General features: G+C 44.0%; 2 protein-coding genes and 2 long non-coding RNA genes across 17 annotated transcripts in view; 3 read left to right on the forward strand and 1 right to left on the reverse strand.

Moving 5' to 3' along the window:
* GLCCI1 (glucocorticoid induced 1) overlaps nt 1-6,059 on the forward strand; it is a 104,699-nt gene extending 98,640 nt beyond the window's left edge. Inside the window, exons 7-8 of the mRNA XM_053898288.1 lie at nt 1,861-1,981; nt 3,148-6,059. Coding sequence (XP_053754263.1) covers nt 1,861-1,981; nt 3,148-3,490 — 464 coding nt within the window. The 3' untranslated portion in view covers nt 3,491-6,059. The remainder of the gene's footprint in view (nt 1-1,860; nt 1,982-3,147) is intronic.
* Nucleotides 6,060-6,601: 542 nt separating this feature from the next.
* Nucleotides 6,602-7,169, forward strand: LOC109263747 (uncharacterized). Its single transcript, XR_002078373.2, has 2 exons — nt 6,602-6,892; nt 7,001-7,169. It is a non-coding gene; the product is annotated as an uncharacterized LOC109263747 (long non-coding RNA).
* A 3,320-nt stretch (nt 7,170-10,489) lies between these two features.
* Nucleotides 10,490-20,965, forward strand: LOC128775633 (uncharacterized). 3 transcript variants are annotated; one of them, XR_008420499.1, is made up of 4 exons: nt 10,490-11,366; nt 16,156-16,195; nt 19,434-19,752; nt 20,328-20,965. It is a non-coding gene; the product is annotated as an uncharacterized LOC128775633 (long non-coding RNA). The 3 variants fall into 3 exon arrangements; XR_008420498.1 differs by having other exon boundaries at nt 19,481-19,752; XR_008420497.1 differs by lacking the exon at nt 10,490-11,366 and having other exon boundaries at nt 14,558-16,195.
* The window catches only part of ICA1 (islet cell autoantigen 1), a 155,183-nt gene continuing 146,275 nt past the window's right edge, over nt 15,472-24,379 (reverse strand). For 9 of the 12 annotated variants that reach the window (XM_019443430.2, XM_019443427.2, XM_019443423.2 and 6 more), the window contains 2 exons: nt 23,981-24,061; nt 15,472-21,785 (listed from right to left, as the gene is read on the reverse strand). In XM_019443430.2, coding sequence (XP_019298975.1) covers nt 21,661-21,785; nt 23,981-24,061 — 206 coding nt within the window. In that variant the 3' untranslated portion in view covers nt 15,472-21,660. The remainder of the gene's footprint in view (nt 21,786-23,980; nt 24,062-24,379) is intronic. The other 3 variants (XM_019443439.2, XM_019443441.2, XM_019443434.2) reach the window with 1 other exon arrangement.

Here is a 24,379-nt window from a genome sequence, read left to right on the forward strand (position 1 = left end):
GTAGTAAGCAGTAGAGCCCAAAAGACTGTAGCAGTGGCCGAGGTGACTTTTCTTACATGCTGATGGGGTGAGTCCTTGACTGCTGACATGGCCACACCCTGGCTGACAGCAAGAAAAAGTCTTATCACAACCATTGGAGCCCAGGGTTTCAGGCCATTTGTGCCCTCCTTGGAGAATACCATCACCAGCAAGAACCTCCACGGAGACATCGCATACCATCTCCACAGGGCTGCTTGCTGCCTGGATAATAAAGCAGGGTCAGGCTGTGTTTTTGTATTACACCAAGCTCAAGGTCTCGTTCTCACCACTTTTTGATTGTAGACCAGTCTTTCTGGTCTTGCCCAGCTCAAGTAGAGGGCAGCAAACTCAGACTCTAGCCAGGTTAATGAGGTTTTGCATTCACCTAAGAAAGAAAATTATATCCTTCCTCCTGGCTTCCATTTGTTTAAATACTATGAGTATCGACTCTGAGAAAATCTTTAAATCTGAATGACATGTGAAGAAACGGAACTTAATTCTAAGACCTAATTCCTTCCAACAGACAGTGTGTAATCTGTAGGAACATATGTAACAGTAGTGATGGAGAAGGGGTGGTTTTCTAAGGTTTCCCAATTGTGTGGCCTTTTTATTTTGTAGGCAATGATTTCCCAGCCCAAGATACAGCCATATGCAAATATAAGCACACATCTCCATTCCCAAGACTAACCTAGGTGCTCTTTGACTCACTTACCAAATACAACTAAGTGTGCCTCAAAAGTCTACTAAGCATGTATTATAGTTCATGATGATGAAAACTTCCCTGTTACTCAGATTCTGAATGTTGTGCTGTGTTCTGTAGCCTAATCCAAAGCAACTTATCAAAATTGTGACAACCTTAATTATGACACCAAAGCCATCTTTCAAAATATACATGAAAATAATACATCTCAATAGATCATGTGCTTCGTATTTTAGCAGTGAGAATTGGTTTGCATTAAGTCAGAATTTGTTTAAATGGGACTATTGTATTTATACAGGTACGTTACTGACTTTACAACTTGGCATCTTACAAAGATAATGACACATTTTGGTGGATTTGATTTTCCAAAATCCTTTGCCAGGTAGGAAAGGGAGAAATTACATATAGGTTTTATGACTTTTCATGAATAGACCATTTCTTTTTTTGGTCAAAAATATGAAGAAAACATGTTAGGTAGAGATGCTTTTAGATTCCTCATGCTTCTAATAGCAAAAATACAAACTGCTGGAAAAACTATTTTATGTAGACATTTTCAAGGCAAATTTCTGAGTAAATTCCATTTTTCATGATGGGCTGAGGGAAAAAGATATTATGTGTTACAAACCTGTTTTTTTCCCCCTGTATACATCTGTTCATGGTGTAATGAAAGTAAAAGTAATATTTCTGCTAAGAAACTTTGTAATGAAGATTATTCCACATGCTAAAATTTTTAATTAAACCAGTTGGACAGTGAGAAAACCTAGAGAACCCTGTGTTATAACCTCTTATATTTCTTTTGCATGATTTATATATATTGCCCCATTCATCTACATTTTGAAATACATACTGCTGTAATTGTTTTCAAGATGATAGCGCTGCTTTATTCAAAATGCAGTTTCTGGACCGAAATATCTTCCTTTTATTTTCTGTGGTATGGCAGATAACTGTTGCATCACATCTTTTATTTCTAAGAAATGTACTACACAAGGGTGTTAGTAATAGCTCTGCAAAAAAGGAAGCTCTGTGGTGGAAGCAGAGGGGCCATAGTGGATAAACTGTGCAAAAGGCTGCTTGTTTGGAAATCAAATTTAATTTAAAAGAGCTTTCAATCACTAGTTAATATAACTGCTTTAAATTTACAGACAGTGGGAGTAGCTCACCGTTACCCAAGTACGCTTCATCTCCCAAACCAAACAACAGCTACATGTTCAAACGGGAGCCCCCAGAGGGATGTGAGCGAGTGAAGGTCTTTGAGGAAATGGCGTAAGTAATGTCTTTTCTATCAGCTGGGATCTGCAAAGCTGTAAAGCTTTTTTTACTGAGACCAGTTGATTACAGATGAATCAACTACTCCATCCAGCTGATAACGTGTCTCAAAACCAAATTATAAAAAGAAAATTGAATAAGCAGAAGGGATCTTAGTGTAGCATTGGAGTCTGTATGCTGGAAATACATAAACTTAATACAGAAACTTGGAAATTCATCCTTACTACCTAAAATATCTATTTTTGATCACTAAGAATTTTCCTCTCAAAACCTCTGTTGATTTAGACGGCTAACAAGGAGTTTAGCGGCAAAGTTAATATCCATGTGTGGCTGGCCTTACGATAGTGATGCCCCAAACCAGAAGGAAACTAACATGTCTCCCTGTAGACGCTATCTAGCATGTGTATTCATTTAATGGAGACAGATTTTTTTTTTTCTTTTTGAATTTTCAGTACGCATTAAATTAGAAATTAAAGAAGAGGTTCATGCTGTGAATGCTTGGCAGAGTAGCTCAAAAAAAAAAAAAAAAAAAAAAAAAAAAAGACTCTGTGGCTCTTAGACTCACTCATCCCTTTGTCCCAGTGCAAGTGCCTGGGGAAGGCTGCTGTACTCTTGCAACCTGGAAGGGGACAGAGACTGGTCTTGCAGGAGTTGATGGCTAAGTTCTGGGAGTGGGAGGGGAGGAAAGGCTAAAGGACCCTGCTCTGCTGGGCTGTGACCGGCTCTTTGAGAAATTTTCTGATCTGTTGGTAGATGTATAGCAATGCAGAAAAAGGAGGAAATGCTTAAAACCAAATATAGGATTAGGTCATCCCTCTCCCATTGCACTTTTTCTTAACAGAAAAGGTCATTCTAACCTTGCATAATCTTCAGCTATAAAGTAGGAGTTTTTTCCATCTTCCTAAATGATTGAAAGCAAACTAATGATCTTAGAAAAAATTTGCCCAGTCCTTTTGAAGATCCTTTGGTGTCAAAATTCACTCAGTGCTGTGCACATCCGTAGTCTGCCAGCTGACTTGTGCTATGGAAGATGTTTACCCCTCTGTGTACACTTAACTCATTCCCTGCCATTCGCATTGTAGCTGTTGTAGAGAACTCCAGCTAAGTGAGAAAGTTTGGAAGTTGTTAGTGATTATAAATGTCATTTTGTCTTACGGTTTTAGGTCTCGTCAGCCTATCTCAGCCCCTCTCTTTTCATGTCCTGACAAAAACAAGGTTAATTTCATCCCAACCGGATCAGCTTTCTGTCCTGTAAAACTTCTAGGCCCTCTCTTACCTGCCTCCGACCTGATGCTCAAGAACTCTCCTAACTCTGGCCAGAGCTCGGCTCTGGCCACTCTGACCGTCGAGCAGCTCTCCTCCCGGGTTTCCTTTACATCCCTTACTGACGACACCAGCTCCGTGGGCGCCACGGAGGCCTCCGTCCAACAGCCGTCCCAGCAGCAGCTCCTGCAGGAACTGCAGGGTGAGGAACACATCTCTGCTCAGAACTATGTGATCATCTAAAGTGAAGGGGGAGCTGGCCTCTACCCTACCTTCATGGATTAGGAACTAGACCTCAGACATCTTATCTGCATGGAGTGACAAACTTTTTGAACACCACCACCACCAACAGAATACTTATCAGCATCATAAAGTATCTCTTGACACTGATCTTGGCAGGGACGGAACTCCTATTCAGCAGTTTTTGTGGAAAGCAGTAATGCTTGCAAAATGTGTGTGTCATTCAGCATTTTAAGTGGAGACTATGCATTTCATAGTATGTTTGACAGAGTAGTAGTGTGTCCTGTGTTTTGTTCCAAATTCTTCAGTATAAATAAGCTCTATATCAAAAAGTTGCCTGTCTAAATAGAAAAATGTCTTGCTGTGTTTTGTCCTATGGAAAATACTGTACTTCAGGATTATGTTTACAATTGATCCAGGTGTTTGTTTCTAACTTCTGTAATACATACAATGCAAAAAAAATAAATAAATAAATGGCCACAACAGTTGCACAGTGCCCACCCTATGGCCTAGCTTCAGGTACTTCAGTTGAAGTCTAAACTCAGGTAACTTGGAATGTATATCATATTGGGATATTAAATATTTCACAGCTAAAAAGCTAAAGAGGGAACATCACTCTTTTGCCTTTCCTTATTTTCTGCATTTCCCTTTCCTCATTACATTCCACATTCTTAGAATAAGAAGTGCATTCAACCCTAGGAGAACAATAATCCTGGACATGGGTGAACATGAGGAGAACCAGCAAATCTGTGGTGTCTGACATCACTTTTGTCATGCGGTTACAAGTAACACAACTGTTGAATCCACTGTTTCAACATGTGTAGATGTGGCTTTTTTTTTTTTTTTTAAACAAGTTCAGGTGTTGCTCAGTTAATGACTGTTCTAATGTTGCAAATAAAGCGTCCGATACCAGGCTGTATGTAAACATTCCAATTGTGTGTAATGGGATTTAAAAACAAGAAAGTCTAGGTTTGATTTCCAAACAAGTGAACTTTCCCAGGGGATGATGGAGATTTCTTGTTTATGTTGCCCATCAGGGTCATGAAATGCCATTGTTTTAGCTAAAGGCATATTAATGTTCAGTTTCACTTTTGGAAATGCTTTAATTTGCAGGTTGAAAAATGACACGCTTTTGGTTGTTTTCCTCAAGCACTTGAGGTGTGCGAGTCGCATTTGTGTGGAGAGAGAGCATGCGGGTCTCAGATGCTGTGCACATTAGGAAGCAGGTTCTTTGGTGACTTACATGGCGGTCGCTCACAGCTGCCTCATTGCGTCTCTCCTCACAATATCATGGATAGTTCTGGTGGTATTTTGGATGTGCAAAGTAAAGCCTATACCCAAGTAAGCAGTCTTGAACTCACAGACTTGACCCGAATTCTCAACAGTGTGAAGAGAGCCCTAGATACTCTTGAGTGATCAGTGGAAGAGCCCAGCTCTCAGACTTTGTTTTCTGCGGCACAAAGAGAGTATCCTAAAGCAGAGGGAGGTTTTTGTATTTTTATTCCATTGCTTCAGTTCAGTAAAACACAGAGTTGTTTCATCTGTACCTACTACAGTATATGGCACAGTTTTCTTAACAGTTAGGGGAATAGGTGCCTACAGTTATAGGAACGTTTCAGTTCCTTTCAGTCATTCCTCGGGATTTCTTTGTTTTATTTCCTAAGGAGGGTGAAGAAAGAAGAAGTGATAAAGAAGAAAGCAACACCATTGATTTTTTTTTTTTAGAAATGGTATATATATATATATATGTATATGTTTGTGTGTGTATGTATTCTGTGTATTATTTTTTCATGATTCCAGTTATCTTCTTTCCACCAAAGTTTGCAGTAATATTCTCTCCTGAAGGTGCATTCTGGCTCCTTTAAATTAGTCAGTGTTATATTGTAGGAGACTGTCATGGAAAAGGACTCAGTTTACTTTTGCCATTTTCACAGGGGAACCTTTTAAAACAATCTCTTCAGCAGCAGACACCTTTAACCCTAATAATCTCAGGCCTTGATGAAAATACTATATTTTGTAGATTATGGTTAAAGGGAGAAAATTATTCTGTAAGATAAATATGAGCTCCATTAACTTCTGCTATCTGGTTTAGCATTACATAATGTATTGATCTTATGCTCTGCTTTTGTCCAAATAAGATGCAATAGTATCAATATCAATTTCTGAAAGATGGACTGAATGCTTTTTTGGTGATGAAATCTGATGTACGATATTTATAGTGACATGTGCTTTTATTTTCTCATGAGAAACTAAATATTAATTGTGTTGTACATTTGTTCTTAGCATATATTAAAGTTCCGAACCAAATGTGTTAAAGCTTATGCTTTGCCATGTAAATTTCCCAGAAGTTGTTGAGCTCAAATGTATCCTACATCCAGCTGTAGAAATTTGTCAGAAATTGTTTAAATTTTGTACATAGTTGTACTGTTTAATTCTAGCCACTGCGCTGAACAGTATTCGAGTTACCATACAATATGGCTTTACACAAGGAAATGTGTGGCTTTTGTTTTGTATTTTTTCAGTATAGAAGTTCCTGTGTCTTATTTAAATAAAGTTATTAGTAAAACCAGAATAGTTCACCTATGTTTTTTGGAAAGACTGGTTCGTAAGCACCTTGCCCAACAGAGATACACTTAGGTCAGGGTGATGGCAGTATCTGGTGCTCACTGAATTCCTGACCTGTATCTCTGGTGCTGGAGGGACTCTGACCGGATCAGATTTCCACAGCCTGGTTTCCTCTTGACATGTCATTTACACACTTTCCATCACACAGTAAGAAGCTGGATGTCTAAAGTTCCAAGTCTTTGTACCGCTCCCAACTGTGTGAGCACCTCAAATAGAGAAGACACTGCCCTTACATTTTTATTCTATACCTAAGAATTTTTTATGGGAGTAATTCTTTTTATTGTTTTTTATTTTTTTGTTTATTTATTTTTGAGAGACAGAGAGATAGCAAGTGGGGGAAGGGCGGAGAGAGAGGAAGACAAAGAATCTGAAGCAGGTTCCAGGCTCTGAGCTGGCAGCACAGAGCCCAATGCGGGGCTTGAACTCACAGACCACGAGATCATGACCTGAGGAAGTTGGACAGTTAATCAACTGAGCCACCCAGGTACCCCAAAGTCATTTTTTTTTTAAGTCCACTGACATCACCTCAAAGGAAGTTGTGTGTTTCTTACAAAGAAAACTGCAGCAAAAAATTTTAAATTGTTTACTCTTTTTATTTAGGTTTAGATTTGGGATAAGAGGGAGAAAACCTTAACAGAACAAAGGAGTTGTTGATGTTATGCCCAGTTATCCAGATAGGGTCATGATAGGCCTCATGGTGGCCTGAGAGCAAAACAGACTACTTTGAGAAATAATTTGCCAGCAGTCTTCTTCATTTCCGAAGCATATCTCCTTAAAGAGGTTGGTAAGATTTTACCTTTAAATTTAGCTTAAAAATGTGTAATTAGCTATGTTTTGGGCTGAAGAAAAAGTAAAATATAACTTTTCAATGGTGATGTTTATCAACAGTTTTCTTGAAGATGATACATAACTTGGGCAGGAAACGATCTATCCGAGGTTAAAAGTCCCACTGCAGGTGACTGTGAAGGAGAAAGTGGAATTCTCAGCTCCGTCTCTGCTTGACTTGATCATATAAGCTTAATATAAACAGCCCTGAGAAACAGGTCAGTATTGCAAATTAACAAAACAAAACAAAACAAAACCCAAACCTAAGGAACAAGGAGAGAGGGGAATTAGGTCTAGATCTAAGTTTTAGCCTTGTGCTAGCTAAAAATAATCACTTGAAGTTTATTCATGAATATTTCAAAATAAATGTTTGCTCCCACCCCTTCCATCTCTGAAGTTCCATTATCCCTACATGTTCCCAGCAGCTCCTACCTTCTACCCCCGCTTGAAACTCACAAGTCTTTTTTCCCCTCTTTACATACCTTTGGTAAACTCAGGGCTTTTGGGAACTCAGGAGCTTTGTATGGGTCCCTTAATTCACACCTGGAGTCACAACCTAGCATTACAGTTCCAGTTGTCTTGGGGGCATCTCCTCTCAGACTTACTGTCTTATCTCAGCTTCACAGATTGAATGGAATGAAGAAGTCTTGTCCCGCGTTGTACTAAATCAGAATACATCCCAATTCTTCCTTTTTCCCTGAAGACAACTGCAGTTCTGTGTTCTGAAGTTTTCTCCACCTACCTCTCTCACATTTGCCTCTCTGTCTTCCTATTTATCTCACTAAATTTCAAGCTGCAGATCAGACCGTATGTCTTGTGGATGAATTTTTTTTGAAATGGGATTCTGATGGCAGGGAAGCAAGATCATTTAGTATGCTAGATTTCCAGTAACCCCTATAGCTGTAAACCAGGGGTCGGCCAGCTAGTGCCTATAGCCAGATGTGCTGCAGGCCTATTTTTGTGAATAAAATTTACGGAACAAAGCCACACTCATTTGTTTATGTATTGCCTATGGCTATTTTGCAGGACAGTGGCAGAGTTAAGTAGTTTCAATGGAGACAGTCTGGCCCACAATGTCTAAGATAATATTTTACTGTCTGGTCCTTTACAGAAAAAAATGTACCAACCTTTGACATAGGCCAGAGAGCAAACTGGGTTTGGGTAACTTGTATCATACACACGGTTGTTTTAAAAATACGTCCATAAATCTTTTGATACTCCTCTTTGAGAGGTAGAGCTTCATTTTCCTCCCCTTGAAGTTTGGGCTGGACTTGCTTAGAAATGGAATCCAGCAGTGATGGGCTGTCACTTCTGAGATTAGGCTGTAAAAGGACAGGCTTCTGTCTTGGGCGTGCACTCTCCTGGATCACTTGCTATGGGAGAAGCTCTATTGTGAGGAGACCGAGGCAGTCTTTGCTGAGAGAGGCCCACATGGCAAGTAGCTATGGCTGGCAGCTAACGCTGAGGCTCCCCAGCCCATAGCCATGTGGGTGAGCTTGGAAGCAGATCCTTCAGCCCCAGTGGAGCCTTGGGATCACTGCAGCCCCAGCCAACAGCTTGTCTGCTGCCTCATTAGAGACCTTGAACCGGACCTGCTAAATCCTAGGTTCCTCACACTCAGAAACCGTGTGGGACAAGCTGTTTGTTGTTCTAAGGTGCTGAGTTTAGGGGTAATTTGTTACATAGGATTATACAGCTAATACAATAAAGAGCTGCCCTGCCTTTCTCTCCCCTGCCCCCCAACACGTACCCATTACTGCCAGCAAGATCACCCAGGGTCTTGTGCCATCCTGCCCCCACCCCGGGTCCAGAAAACGAGGCTTGCCTTTTTGGAATGAACACTTCTTGAAGAAAGCTCTGTGGGACTAGGTCGAACACAAAGCTTTCTCATACAGAATTTTGTTACCTGAACCACCCACAGGGTAAGTCTACAGTATGTGCCTAAAAGTTATCTTGTCCGGTATTAAACCATCTTACCTACAACAACTAATTGGGGGGAGAAATTAGACTCTCTCAGAAAAGTGTTTGCTGTGGAAAATGATGCAAAAAGAGGCGGGATAGGTGATCAGTTTTCAAAGCTGGAAAAAAAAAAAGAAAATCTCAAGAAAATGAGAAATATTTCTACCTCAAATGTCTTGGTTTCTATCCTTAACAGGAGGCTGGTGACCCATTGGTTCTAAAATGGCCTATTCCATTTCACAGGCATTTGTGTCTCAAAAAAGAGGAGGAAATTTTTTTCAAAGGTTCCAGATCAGTTGGGTGACGGCCCCTCCCATTTAAAACAGCCATTTTCTTAACACTAAGAATTTGAATAATTAGATCACTTTTCCTACAAAAGATTTTCTGATAACAAGGAATGGGTCCCCTTTCACACTATAAATTCTACTCAACTCTTGGCATCAGCTTCAAGCATGACTTTGATGACATTCCTTTAGCCAGAATTGGGTAAGGTCCCGTAGGCAATGGATGTTATTTCAAACCACTGTCTGGAAGCAAGCGGGATAAAAGGTGGATGTAGGGCTCCATAAGGACCTGCCAAATGGGGAGAAGGGTTCATGCAGAAAGGGCAAACCATTTCTCAGGTTTTCTATTCCACTTTGTAAAGGAAAAAAGGGTTATACTCCAGGGACAGAAGTTAACAAAGGACACCGCTCATGTGCTGCAGTAAACAGCCTACCATTTTTCATATGGACTGAAATCAAGGCAAACAAGGTAATCTTAACTCACTCTCAATCTGACTGTTTGATTATAGTCAAAAACCTGGTGTGGTCTCTCCTGCTTCCCTTTCCTGTGACCACCCTGGGAGCTATTGTATGGAGAACCCTGACCCTTTCTCCTGATAGCTCCCCTAAGTCCATGACCATTGGAGCAGGTCCTGCTGGAAGACAGTCAAGGGGTAGGAAGGACAGAAGATGGTTACACCTGGGAAATGGGGCCTGTGGGGAAGTGGGGGAGAGTGCTGAGGCGAGCTTTCACAACATTCATAGGTCCTTTTGAAATATCTGATTTTTTTTTTCTGACAATGATTATGCATTCCTTTTCTAATGTTTCATAAAAGAAGTCAAGGAAGCAACTTAATCTTCTTTCTGCAATTGTTGGCATTCCTCTTCCTTCTGCTCATACCGCCTTCTCACCAGCCATCCATCATGCAGTATGTGGCAGAAAGCAGATATGACTGAACTGACTGCTTTTCATATTCCCCAACAGAAAGACAAGGTGAAAGTCAAAGAGAAGTGATCAACATGAAAATAAATGTTTAACCTCACAAGTAATCAAAGCATGCAAATTAAAACAACAATTGGTTGCCTTAAAATTGGCAAAGATGAAAAAGAAGGGTGATATTCGGTGCTAAGGGGGTGGTGGGGATATGGTCACTCTCATATCTGGTCTTAGAAGAGTAAGTTAGTATACCTTTTTGAGCAAGAACCTGGCAGCACTTACACCAAGTGGCAAAAAGCAGGTCACAAACCAGAGTGATCTCTTGGTTTTGTAAAAATATATATATGTGAGTTAAAAAAAAAAAGACATGAAGAATGTACAAAAATTAATAGTGGTTATGCTTGGGTTGTGGATATTTGTCTTTAACATTTGCATTTATGTTTTTCTAAGTTTTCTTAGAAATGTTATAATTTGAGAGAAAATGCATATTAATTTCCAGTTATCAAGGGAGGGGGAAAATGTAGGGAGGAAAGTAGGATATGGCAGGAAAAGATTTAGTTTTAACAGAAATGAGCAGATCTCTTAAAATCAAGGTGGCTTGAGAAGAGGCTTGGTAGAGCAAACTCTGGTTCAGTGGAATTATCCAAATGTACGTACAGTTTCATGCCCTTTTCACTTTCCCATTTAAAAAAAAAAAAAGGTCCCAACACCATCATACTCAGGTACACAAGATTAAATTATTTAAGCCTAGAATGGCATTTAGGGAAGTCTGGAGTTGTGGTTCAGAGGACAGAGCATTCCTTGGAGTGTGGCCCATACTAAGAGCCCTATACTCAGTTGAGATGGATTTATGAAGTGGGCACCAGAAAGCCCAGAAATCTGTCCTGTCATTTACACTTCTTGAAAATTGAAGCCTCACTTAGAAAATTGAAAAGGACCTTCTGCCCCACGCAAACTATAGAAACCTGAAAGTGGTCAAGAGACTGTTCTTGAATGTGATTCCTATTTCTCAGTACACTCTTTATTGAGGTATATTTAATCTAGTTTTACAGAGCTTGACTGAAGTGGGTGCATGTGATGGAGGTTGACCAGAACTTGGATTAGAGAAGACTGGGGATCAAAGCCCTGGACAAGCTGCAGTGGATGCCTTGGCTTGAGGATCACCAGCGCAGAATTTGACTCCTGTTCGTCTTTGAATTTGTAGCTGGCATAATCCAGTGGGGCAGGAAGCAACTTGGGGATTCAGACATTTGCTTATTTCTCCTTCTTGGTAAGTGTCTCCCCCATTCACCAAACTGAGCCTCAGCCCTTTGCCATTTGTCATTTCTGTCAGCTGGCAGGCCACACCTGGTAGAACCATGTCCCTCCTGCATGTCAGAAGACAGAGGCAGTGTGGCATAAGGGACTATGGTCCAGGTCTGGCCATCAGACAAGAATGAGTGACAACCCTGTGAATCTGGGAGTCTTTGTAAAATAGCGATAATGATTATTCTTCTGCTTTTGCCAAAACAAAAGAACCTAGGCTGAAGGGCCTAAATGATAGAAATGTATTTCTCACAGTTCCTGGAGGCTCAAAGTCCTAGATCAAGGTCTAGCAATATTTGGGTTTCTAGGAAGGACTTTTCTGGTTTGGAGACAGCCGCTTTGTCATGGCCTTTGACATGGTTTTTCCTCTGTCTCTTCTTCTGACACTATCCTATCGGATGAGGCCGCATGCACTCTTAGGACCTCATTTTACCTTAATTACTTCCCAAAGCCCTACATGCCCAAAATCACTGGGTCATATACCTTAAAAGGATAAATGTTAAGGTATATGAATTGTAATGCAAAAAATAAACTCAACATGCCAAAAAATCCTACTCTGTAGGATAATTAAGAGGGTGAAAGGGACTTGTGTGCACATAGCACAGTGCCTGGCATAGAGCACCCCATGGATAAAATAGTCCATGTAGGGTCAGAAAATGTGAAGGTTGTAAAGCCATAAACCTGGTTCCACAAGCCTCGAATCCTGTCTCCAACTTCCTCAAGGACGTTCACTGCATGGCTCTACTTCTTCCTCTGCTGTTCACAATCTGCCATCTTCATCTTTCCTCGCCTTCGGCAGGTGGGTCAGGCAGGCACCCACCACCCTGGCTACCATGTAAGCAGCCCGCGTGTATGCCTCTGACCTTGTTCTCCCACAGACCTCCATGCCTTTCCTGTTCCCTGTGCTGCCATGTGCCCAGCTCTCCCCGCCTGCCCACATCCAGAAGGCAAGGCCAGAAGGACATGACACTTCAGGCTTCAGCCCGGGCCCACTCCCGTCTTTTCCAGGTGCTTTGTCTTTAACCACGGGCCTGGTTTATAGGGCAGAAAAACCAGCCTGTTTGGCTCCAGGCTTCCCTCACCACAGGCTGGCCACTGAAGCCCAGGATGAAGAAGCAAGGCTTTCCCTGGGGCTGGTTGTGAGGGCAGGTAACAGATGGGTAGCAGAATGCAGGTAGCAAGGGCTCGGGGCAGTGTGCTGTCCGGATTTGTTCTCTCTCTGCTAGCTTCTTCCTTTCCAGCTGGAGTCAAAGTTGCAGCTCACCCGGGATGGCAGCTCCTATTGGCAGGATAAAAATACCCCTCAGTTTGACTGCTGAGGCCCATGCATGGCCAACTCAGCCATTAAGGGCAAGGAGAGAGGAAAGAGTACGGAATGCTGGTGACTTCCCTGCAGGGAAAGGTGGCCGTTGGAGCCTCCCGCCCACTTACACGTGGACAATGCAGGCTTCTAGTGCTCAGAGGAAGTTCCAGTCACACCGGTGCCCTCTCCATCAGCATGAAACCTCTTATTAGCATGTTTCTGACTTTTATTGTGCATCGACCCCTTTGAGAATTTATGGAAGCTCTGGACCATTTCCTCAGGAAAAGAAATCCACAGAGGTGCATTTTCACACACACAAAACTACACAGCTCAGAGGATGTACAGAACTCTTGAAGCTAAGAGGTCCATAAATCCCTGGGCCCGAATAGAGTTTATAATAGGGATGAAAGAGTTTATAACACAGCCATCAGAATAGCAATGAACTGTAGGGAGATAATGGAAGCAAGGCTGTTGATATGTCAAGTGCTGTGTCCTGAGAATGCCTTCTGTTTGTGCGGGGGACAGGGGGCCAGCAGATGATGCTCTAAATGTGGTACAGACCCTTGGGGCATCACAGGTCAGAGCTCAATAAAAGAGCTCCCTGGGAAGTGGCTGAAAAAGGAAGCTCCAGAGAAGCCCGGCCTCTACTGATGAGGCATTTCTAAAATCAATTGCGTCCTCCTTGGGTGGCAGAAGGGTCAGGATACAGGCCCCTGTCGGGGTTGAGGGGTTTCCTGAGCACTTTTGACCAGCTCTCTGTTAGGGCAAATTATAAAAACGTTGCTCGCCCTGCTGTGAAGGCCCGTAGTTCCACCACTGAGATTGTTGCTGGGGGTATGTCCCAGAAGTGGGAAAAGGGGCGTCTCACTGCACCCGGACAGACTCCTGAAGTGCTACAGGAGTGTCCGGCAATAGGAGTAGAGGGGAAAAGGAAGAGATGGATCAAGAGCCTGTGGAGCCTCAGAATTCAACTGAAGTTAGTCGTGTCTTCCAGGGAAGCACTGGTTCAGTGAGTATGGTCAGATGCTTGTGAACTCTATATCTTGGCATGTTGAGAACAGTGGGGCCCTCAGTCCGTTTCCTACTAGTTAATTATCGGAAGCCAGGACATAGGTATTATATTAAGGCCGTAAGTTCTATTTTCAGTACAAAGAGTGCAATTGATTAAAGTCCAGATGAGTATCAGCAGCATCAGAGCAGGGATGCTCACAGCTGGCTAAGCAACCTGGACTGCTGCAGGGGTCTGGCTTCTAGCAGCAACCCCCTCCTTCACTGCGTCCTCATCTGTACTTTGTCCCTGCGGCCACCACTCGGTTCCTCAGTACTCAGGAGGCTCCCATCACTTTATAAGTAACTGTGTATTGCTCCTGTTAATTTCAGTATCTATACTTTTGTAATAGACAAATCATTTCGTATCATCCCTAGTTCAGAATCAAAGGAGGGAGAAGCCCATAAACTCTGCTCCTCTCTGGATGAAAAGTTATTCTGCCAGGCCTACCACATGGGTTTCCTTAGGTAGTCAGTTGCGACCAGGTGGTCCTGGGGCTTACAGTGTGACTTACTAGCTAAGACCATGTCCCTCCTTGCAGAATGTGAGTCGGGACTGCTTGGCAGGGGGATATGAGTGTGACTGACAGTTTGAAGATTGCTCTCTTGTCAGTACATTCACGTGGGACTGTTCTCATGTCTCGTAAGGCAGAACTGCCAATAGTACAAGATCTTAGTCTACCAAAAAGAAAACAAAATACACACACACACACACACACACACACACACACACACACAAACCCTCTTTAATACACATATATTGTTTTTCTTTTGAACAAATTAGATTGTACTGTCCAGTTTCCAAACTCACCTTTAAAGACCAAGAGCCTTTTTAAGGCAGTAGTAGTGGTGCTCATGAAATATTCTGTCCATACTGTGCCATCTCCTAGGCCCTTGCAGTGAGGTATGTGGCTATTTCTAGCCACTGGGCTTTGGAAGGAAGAGAAGTGTGTTTTTCTTTGGATGAAGCGTAGCATAGCCAGTGCGTGACAATGCTCCATTTCTACCTTTCCTCGCTATAGTGACCAAGAGGCTCACACATTGCATGTGATCAGCTGTATGCTGGTGACGCTTCATCAGCATAAGTCCCTGGGGGTTTGTGGAGCAGAGCTCCACTGACCCACATTAGAAACAGAGCATGAGTGAGGAAGGAAGAAAACTTCCTGGTTATAAGCCACTGAGATTTCTTGGTGATTGTTGCCAAAGCATAGCCTGGCCTGTCCTGACTTACTCACAGACAGATCTAGGAGACATCACAGGAGGACACCACTGTGAATAGAGTTGATCTTCTGTGGACCTTCCAGCTGATCAGACTTCCAACTCTGCAAACCTAATGAGTCTCTCTGCTTCCCTGGTTATTTTAAGGGCTCTCCTACCACATGGAAAGTACAACATCCCTTTGTGCAAGATCCAGATTCCAATTTCTTCTTTCTCTTCTTGAACAATCATATTTATTGAGGCTTAATTTACATATGTAAAATTCATCCTGTTTAGTGTAGGGTTCCGTGGGATTCGGGTAAGTGCATATGGTAGTGTAGCCACCAATACAATTTGTAGGAGAGCTCCAACCAGTATCCACCCCGGCCCACCTCCAATTTCCTTGTGCCTCTTTGGAGTCCAGCCCTCCCCCAACCACAGCCCTTGGCAACTACTGATCTAAGGCCCATCCTTTTAGGTTTGTGTTTTCCAAAATGGCATACAAATGGAACCACACAGTATGTAGCCTTTAAAGCAGAAAACCTTTTTATTTTGGAGTACTTACAGATTGACAGAAAAGTTGCAAAGATAGTACAAAGTTCCTCACCCAGCTTCTGCTAATGTTAACATCTTACATAGCTAGAGTATTTTGACATAGTAGTCAAAATTAGGAAATTAACATTAGCACGACACTATCAACGAAACTATAGACTTTTTTTTGGATTTCATCCATTTTCCCACTAATAGTCTTTTTCTGTTCCATGATCCCAAATGGCATTTGGTCGTCATGTCTCCTTAATTTCCTCCCATCTGTGGTGGTTTCTTGGTCTTGTTTTTCATGACCTTGACACTTTTGAGCTACACTGGTCAGGCATTTTGTAGAATGTCACTCAATTTGAGTTTGTTTGATGTTTTTCTTATGACTAGACCAGGTTATGAGTTTTGGAAAGAATACTACAGAGATGAAGTTCCCTGTCCATTGCATCATATCAGGGGTACATGATAGCAACATGAATCATCCTGTTGTATGGGTCAAGAGTTGCCTCCTGTTCACAGCTAAATAATATCTCACTGGATGCATGTACCACAGTTTTTCATTCTCCAGGAGAAGGATATTTAAGTTACTAGTTTTTGAAGATTATGAGTAAAGCTGCTACTAACATTCACATAGAAGTTTTTGTGTGAACATGTATCTTTTCTTCTCTAGGGTGAATTCCTAAGCGTGGCATCGCCAGGTTGTATGGTAGGTAAGTGTGTATTTAACCTGATGTTAAACTGCCAAACTTTTCCAAACTGGTCCCACTCTGCTTTCCCCTCAACAGTGTGTAAGAGTTCTAGTTGCTCCGCATCCCAGTTTCTTGGGATGGTGGTCAGTGCTCTAGGTAATGGTTCATTTTAAAAATATCATTAAGTTTGACAAGTTTTGCAGCATGTCCTTTCTGACTGGCAGGAGAACCCACTTCATTTCTCCTGGTCTCCGCACAGAATTCTATCCAAGTTTATGGAAAAATCAGGGGCAACTTATTTATTAGACTTTCTAGTCCCTTCCTACCTAACACCTTCCTCCATTCCCGTGATACTTAGGAGCAAATTAGTAAGTGATGGGAACAGAAGATGGGGCTTGGAGAGTCTCATGGAAGGTCATGGGGAGAGAGCAGCTTCCCACTCCTACTTCAGCATCCTATACCAAGTGAGTGAACTTCCGTGACATAGTGGCTCCCCTGTGTGCTGCAGTGTGCAAGTGCAGGGCTACATTTTGGGGGCATCAACTCAGTCCTCGTAATGACTCCATGAGGCAGGTGATGCTACTACAGAAGACGACGAAACAAGTGCAGAGGGTTTGTAGTTACAGCTGGCGAAGCCTCAACTTGGGAGGCTTGGCCACAGATTTCTCCAGCTTCAGAACCCAAACTCTTAACATCTGCCCTACACTACTGTCTGGAAGTGCATCTCCCAAAGATGTCAAATAATTGGCCAAAAAAAGGGGGGGTGGGGAGAGACAGAGAGAAAAAGTTGGGAGGAGAGAAAAGATAGGGGTTCTTAAAGGAATTCTGTGTCTTTGAATTCCTTTCTTCAGCTCTAAGTTTCTAGCAAGCACCTTGAAGAAAAAGAAGCATTGGCCCAGCAGTTAGACAATGTGGGTTCTAATCCCGGTTTCTCACTAAATTATAGTTTTTCTTATATGTCCCTTGGTTTTCTCATCTGGATATCAGCAGGTTGGATGCAGAGAGCTCTGTGGTCCCTTCTGACTTCCTGGAAGTCAGCTATAGGAGAGCCACACATAGGCATCCTCACTGGGCTGCCTAGAACACCAAGCCTTCTAGTCCCAGGGCTAGCAGTGGCCTCAAAACGGACTTCTGGAAAACATTCCAGTTCTTTCAGCCACCTTGCTCCATACCCCCTGTGTCCTCAAGGTCATTCCGATGGAATCTGGAGTGGATCACCACCGCATTTTCCTGCCCAGGATCTATTCCCTATTCCTCTGGTATTAGCAGCACAGCCTTCCCTTGAGGAACCATCCTTTCTCCATCCCAGTCCTTAAGAGTCAGGTTCCAGGGACAGGCACATGAGAAGCTGGGGATATAGCCTATTTCCCATCCCCACCCACCTTGATCCCAGTGGCTGACTGGAGACTGGGCATAGGATCCAAAGCACGCTCAATTCCAAGACTTTGGCTGGAGATACTGGTGGCCATGTTTCCTCCTTAGGAGAAGTCTGTTAGGATGAAGGAACACAGAGAGAATCAAAGCTGGGAGCTAAAGACAGGGGAATTGCCGAGAACACTACCTGACCTCTAGATCCAGCTGTGCCTGAAGCATGTGCCTGGACCTTTCAGTTACCTGAGCAAATAAATCCACCCTCATTTTTTTTTGTTGTTGTTTAAATAAGTCTGAGATGAATTAGATTAGGGTTCAGTAATTATGTGGGGTTTTTTGGAGATTTCTGCTTTTCTCATCCATATATGCCCCTTTCTAGGAGTTCCAGAATCTTTGTTTTTTGTTTTGTTTTTTTTAATTTGAGGAGGAGGAGGAGGAGGAGGAGGAGGAGGAGGAGGAGAGTAGTAGTAAGTAGTCGTCGTCTCGTCTTTGTCAATTCCAAAAGCCCCATGAAAGACATGGGTTAATGCAGTGTTGGGAAACACACAGCACTGTTGCCACCACCCCTGCCCCATACTTATCACAAACATCACTCATTTATCAGAATTCTTCTCAGTGTAGAATTCTTGGCAGCCAATGCCAATCACTGGAGTTGGCTCCAAGATGAAGTCTATTTTCCAACAAAGCTGAAGAGAGCTGCATCACTGCACTGTGTGTGGTGCCAATCAGAGGACTAGAGATGGTCTGAATCAAAGGATTAACTGCCATGGCTTGTCTGGAGGACACCAGTTGATCACAAAGACAGATGCACTTTGACATACTGGGAAAATCAATAGTGCCAATTGTTAGCCGTGAGCCACTGCCAGGGTCGGCCCCTGAGGAGGCGTCTCTCTCGGCAGTGGTAGCTGAGAAAGGGAAGCATGGAGCTCAGCTGGCGGGCTCCTGGAGGTGAAGCATGGGCAGAAAGCATCTTGACCCAAATGTCCAGGCAGCTTCACACGGCCCCTCGGGGGCCTCAGCCCTGGCCCCACACCCAATGGAAACACCTGCCACAGCATGATGGTGAGCCCGTCTACATGCCCACTGGCAACTCACGCCTCCTGGGGATGCCAACTTTGAGCAGACCACGTTTTCTTGGGCATAAGCCTCCAACAAAAAGTTCTAAGTTGGTGCCTTTCTAATTCTGAAGCTGACGGATGCTTTTCTCACTCTCACACAGCTCAAAATCAACCTGACATTTCTAAAATTACATTTTGAAGGCAAGGAATCTATAAAGTGCACCAAAGCCCATGCCAGCTGGGAGAAAAAGAAAAGAGGAAAGAGAAATGTTTCTGGCTCCCTCCCTTACATTTGAATATTCTTTATATATTGGCTGGGGCAGCTCAAGAAGGGAAGGGGCACTTGCAGACCACCTAAAACTGCAGGAAAGTTTTCAAGGAGCAGGTGCTTTCTGAATTTCTCTGAGGGTTCCAGTGCAATTGTGGTTCAGACTGGCCTGGAGACAAGGAATGAAAATGAGGGAGAAGTGAGACAGGGCGTGAAGGGGGTGGGGCACCTTTGTCTTCTTCACACCAGAGACAGTCCTTCCACAGGCGGCTGGTGAGGGGCCTCGAGGTGGGCCCCCAAGGAAGCCCCCTGGCTGGGCGGCACACAGGCCGCTTAAAAGAGAATAAGCCAGCAGCTGCTTCTCCTTAAACTAGAGAGGTGGCCGAGGGGGCTTTGTGCAAGCCAGGATCAAAACACGCCTATCAAGAGGGATCAAGGGCCTGGCCAAGTGGATTGCAGATGGGAATGGGAATTGAATTTTTTTTTTTTTTTTTTAACAAAAATGTAAAGAAAATTCAGAGAGAAAATGCCTCCATGTGCAATTCTGTCCTTTCACTTGTAGCGAAGCCTGTTCAACTACCACAATCATCCTCTGCCCTTCACCCACAGATCAACTTTAAAATGCAACTAAAATGATCCATTCAACTGAGAAGAACCCCACACCCCTTCACCCCCACCCAGTACCCAGCAAGCTAGTTCCCTGAGCCTCCAGCCTGGATGGAGCAAGTCTACCCTCCTGCTTCTCTGCTTCGTCTCCTTACTGCGGTTGCTGTGGGGCTCTCACGGCTGCGAACACACGTGACCCAGGAGGAAACGAGTCCTTAATCTACGTTCCACACAGGGCAGCTCCACTCAGGAATCATTAATCCCGTCCTCACAAGGTGACTCCAGGGTGCTTATTACTAGGGAGACACAGAAGATTTGGGGAAACAGGAACCCCCTTCTCTGGGGTTGCAACACCTTGGGGCAGAGGGAGATGCCTACAAATAGGCCTCAGGGGCCAGGCAGAGCACCAAGGGTGTGCTTATCATGAAACGGGGGAAGGGCAGGCAGGAGATGAGGGGTGGTTCCTCCTAGGAAAACTGTGGGCTATGCTTGAAGGAAGTGCGATCTGAGGGGCGGGTAGGGGTGTGATGGCAGCCAGGGGTAAGGGGACAGGGGCATCCCAGGGGGAGTGTGCAGCAAATGCACAGGCCCAGCATGGAGAGGGAGGGCTTCTGGTGCAGCAAGCTTTTCTGTGTATGTGTGGGATGAGGCGGGGAGGCTGTGTGGAGCGGAGAGGGGAGAGCCTAGGGCTGTATCCCTGTATCCTCAAAGACCATGCATGCCAGGCTGAAAAGTCACCAAATGAGATTCTTACAAATGAGACTCTGTGGACAGTTTATGCCGGCCAAGACATGAGCAGAGCTGCTCCAGCCACAGAACACGCTGAGTCCCGGCCCCCTTTCGCCTTCAGGTCTCTTCTTGAGCAGTGGAGGAGGAGGAGGAGGAAGATGCCTTCCAGTCCCCCAGGGCCATCTTGCAGAGGACAGTGGCTACTGCTGGACCAGGTCCTTCCCTGAGGGCACACTGCAGAGCCAAGAAGCCACATTCCTGTGTTGGGGGAAGTGGCCAAAGGAGACCCTTCCAAAGCCAGAGACTGAGGCTACAAGAATGCAGCAGAGCCCAGCTGGGCAGAGAGGACCAATTCCAGGATAATCATCAACGCTACTCCTCTCAGGGCCACTGGCTCACTGACAGGGGTGTGTGGCCTCTCAGCATACCACAGGTGACACAGGGAGGGGAGGAGAGGTGCCAGCCCTGGGGACTCAACACCCGTGAAGTGTCTGAACCACTTACATGCCCACATGCAAAACTTGCTCCTATCTCTCCCCAAGCCAACAAAAGTCCATGCCTTCCTCTCCTGCACTGTATGTGGGATGCATGGGATCTCGTCAGTAGTTTCATGCAGTTGGGGCTCGTCTTTGTTCTCCTCATCTGTCCCTCTCCAGCCTCAATGTCCATGGTACCTCCCCACTGAGTCCCCACAACAGACTCTCTTAATGTGTTTTTGCATGTCAAATATCTCTGCCATTTAATTAAAAAAAAAAAACAGTTAATATCACAAAGGACTCCAGAAATACATGCTTTTGAATTCCAGCCACAGAGAAGACAAGAGGAGACACTGGCATCTGCAGATATGGCTGCTTTCCATAAGAAAGGTTCGTGCAGTGAGACCAGCCCAGCTCCTCAGCCCATGTGAGAACACACACCCCACCACACAAGGGCTGAGGGACAGTGTCTTTGGTTGGCTGGGGCTTCATCCAGAGCTCATTGAAAGGTGGCTTGGCAAGAAGGGGAAGTCTTCCTGCAGCCCCCTTACGAGGGCAACAAAGGCAGGGAGTACATGAGGAGGCATTTAAGCTTTGCTAGCCTCCCGCCGCCTCTTAGGCTACAGGACTCGTTACTGCAACCTAACACAGAATAGGTTGATGATTTGAACTTGGATCTCACAGTAGCCCAGTGACACATCAGCAGCCATAATGTGGACGTCAGCAGGAGAGCGGCCAGCCGGAAAATTGCTCCTAGACAATCGTGTATTGTTAGATCCACATAGAGAATACATTCAAACCCTTTATACCAAATAAGAGTAAATAATTATACCAATATAAACAGGGCCTCTGACCCTTTCATTTTATTAAAATGGCACGTAAATATGAAAACAGCATACTGATCACTTCATACGTCTGCGTGTCCCCAGGTGTGTGGCCGAGGAGTGGCACGAGGGCTCCCTCCGAGAGGCTGCAGACTCATGCATTGAGCAATTCATGTTCTTTATCGGTTTTCCCAATAGCATCAGGATTTGACAGTGGGTCGAGGTCAGCAAAGAGGCTGAACCAGGCAGTCAGGTCTGAGGAGGCAGCCTTGGCAGGTTCTGGGGAGAGAACAGGCAACATGAATACACGTACCTTCCAAAGGCCCACCTCTGCCATGCTGCATACAGGTGGGTCCAGGCTCATCTGGAAAAGGGAGGATACTGCTCAGTCAGACGAATCCTATTACACTCTGTCTCTAAAACTAGCTAGGGGATTCCACATATCCCTGTTGGCTATCGGAGAAACATTTCTAAACCATGGCCTGAAGCTCAGTGAAGAACAAGCCCAGTGTCAATCCACACCTGCATCCCCATCCCAGCGGATGGCACGGCCCAACAAGTTGCCTAAAACTTCAGATGGTGCTGCTTCAACACAAGTAGGAAATATCACTGTGATTTCAGAAATCGAATGAATGGCTGAGGATGCATGGTGCCTTCCAGTGTCCACTGGAGGAATCTTTTTGAATCTGCTGGGTCAAGGGAAGTATGATGGTCACTCTTTTCAGGCTTTAGAGCATCAGGCTGAGAGGAGGGTTTCTCCTTTCTCAGGGTCACTGCCCTCATCCACCATCTCCTGTTAGAGGGAGGAGGCCTTTGACATGCCTCCCTTCCTCCCCCCTCACACCCCTCCCACTTCACCATCTATGGATGCTCCCTTCAGCTGTTCTTTAACTGAACCACCCGCCCTAACTTCCCGAATGCCACAATTACAGAGCCAAATTATTTTCCAGATGAGGAGAGTATTTTCAAAAGAGTGCCTCATGCAAGTGATTTCTACACAAGTTGGGGCCTCTTTATATAAATCATTCCACATGAGGACCGAAGTTCATTGGCTTGGACGACCCAGGCTTTTTTCCCCTTCCCCAACAGGTGGGAGTATCAAAAGCACGAAGAAAACGTCTGACAGGTTATCCTTCTAGCTGAGAGCAACAAGGAATGTGCTTGCCATCTGGCTGGAAGAGTCTCAGAAAATACTGGTGGGACAGGCTGCTACAAGGTTATGCCAGAGGAACAGGACAGTGGTTATGGGCTTATCCTACAGCAACAAGGCCTTTGGTCTTTTCACGAAAATGGCACTGAAATGTTAAGATAAGGTGCCAATCATGGTATAGTTCTGATTCCTGTCTTTTGTTTTTCCCCATAATCTCTCATAGGTATATTACTTTATCATGAGATAATCAACACATCCATTACAGAGATAAAATGACTACAAGCAATGCTCACTGGCAAGAGGCAAGTTATTGTGTAACATTAATTGATCTCCATGTACAATCAACCTGCAGAACACTTGGCTTAGTTTGATACGATAAACTGAGACCCAAGAGATCTCAATATAGGTTGGTTGGGGAGTGGAGTGGGGAATAATTTTTAAAAAGGGAGTAACCAACTCAACGTTTAGTCATGTAGGAGTCCACACAGCAAACTGTATGGGGCAAGACTGATTTAAAGAGGATTAGCCATCTCGATTCTTGATAGGGAATATCAAGATCTCTTAAAGAGATCTCCAGCAAAAATACACTACATCACTACATCCACTTCCTCTTTTCCTCCTAACCTCCCAAAGCTGTAGGGCGGCCTCAGAGGGTAGCTGTGGCCTTGCTAGGAGGAGTCAGGTGACTGTACTTTGGTGCAGCCCTCACCTTCCCTAGACCTCTACTGCCAGAGTTTGGGAAACCAGGTGCAACTGTTTGCACAATACCTACAAGAACATCCTGGGAATGCTTCTGGATGATAAAGACACTCCCTGCAACTTCCTGTGGTTAACACGGAAAGTGGCTGATGACCAAAGGGAGAGACAGCTGCAAATACAGAGATCTTCAGTCAAGCACAGGTTCTCTTTGGGGACCTGTCTCAGAAAAGAACAGTCCCACAAGCTTGAAAGGCCCTCCTCTGACAGCTAAGTAAACCTGGCTCTTTGTTAGGTGGAGGCAATGGTAGTTTCAGTAAAAGACAGCAAACTTCACTGGCCTTTCCTACCTTGCTGGAACCATTCAATCTTGGTCAGCACACAATCACATGGGGAGAGGTTATTTGGTTCCTCCTCCTTTGGTTTAATAAGGGGAATTATTAGTTGGGACACTGGGCCAGAATAAAAGAACATAATTCCTAGGATCATGTAAAACTCTCTACCCTTGTAGCCCATGCTTTGTACCCTAGGTGCTCAAATAAAATTAGTAAAGAAAAGACAGAAAATAGTGTTAGGCTAGTTGAAAGGAAGGCAATTGTCATTTCCAGGGAATAAAACACTATATTACCTTTCATTGCAGGGCTGTTGTCATTTGGACTGCTTGCTGGCCATGGAGTAGGAGGAGGATTGACATTGTTCTCTGACCAGCCTAATGTTCAAAACCAGAGGTTGTTAGGTCGAGGGAAGAACAGGCACACTGCCCTACCAGGCACTGGGCACACACATGGTCTCACCCATAGTGGCCTCCAAAGAAAGGGAAAAGGGTGACAAGACCCTTCTGCCATGTTCTTCATACCTGGGGTATATTTTATGGGACAGTGGACAGTGTATATATATATATATATATATATATATATATATATATATATATTTATACCTAATTCATAAGTATGGAAAATTAGGGAAAAAATTGGATTTTGGAAAAAAAAATTGTGAAATTGTTAACGTTGAAACTTTTTTTTTTTTT

Source organism: Panthera pardus, unplaced genomic scaffold (assembly GCF_024362965.1).
Source record: "Panthera pardus isolate Hobbes unplaced genomic scaffold, ASM2436296v1 HiC_scaffold_8, whole genome shotgun sequence".
NCBI lineage: Eukaryota > Metazoa > Chordata > Mammalia > Carnivora > Felidae > Panthera > Panthera pardus.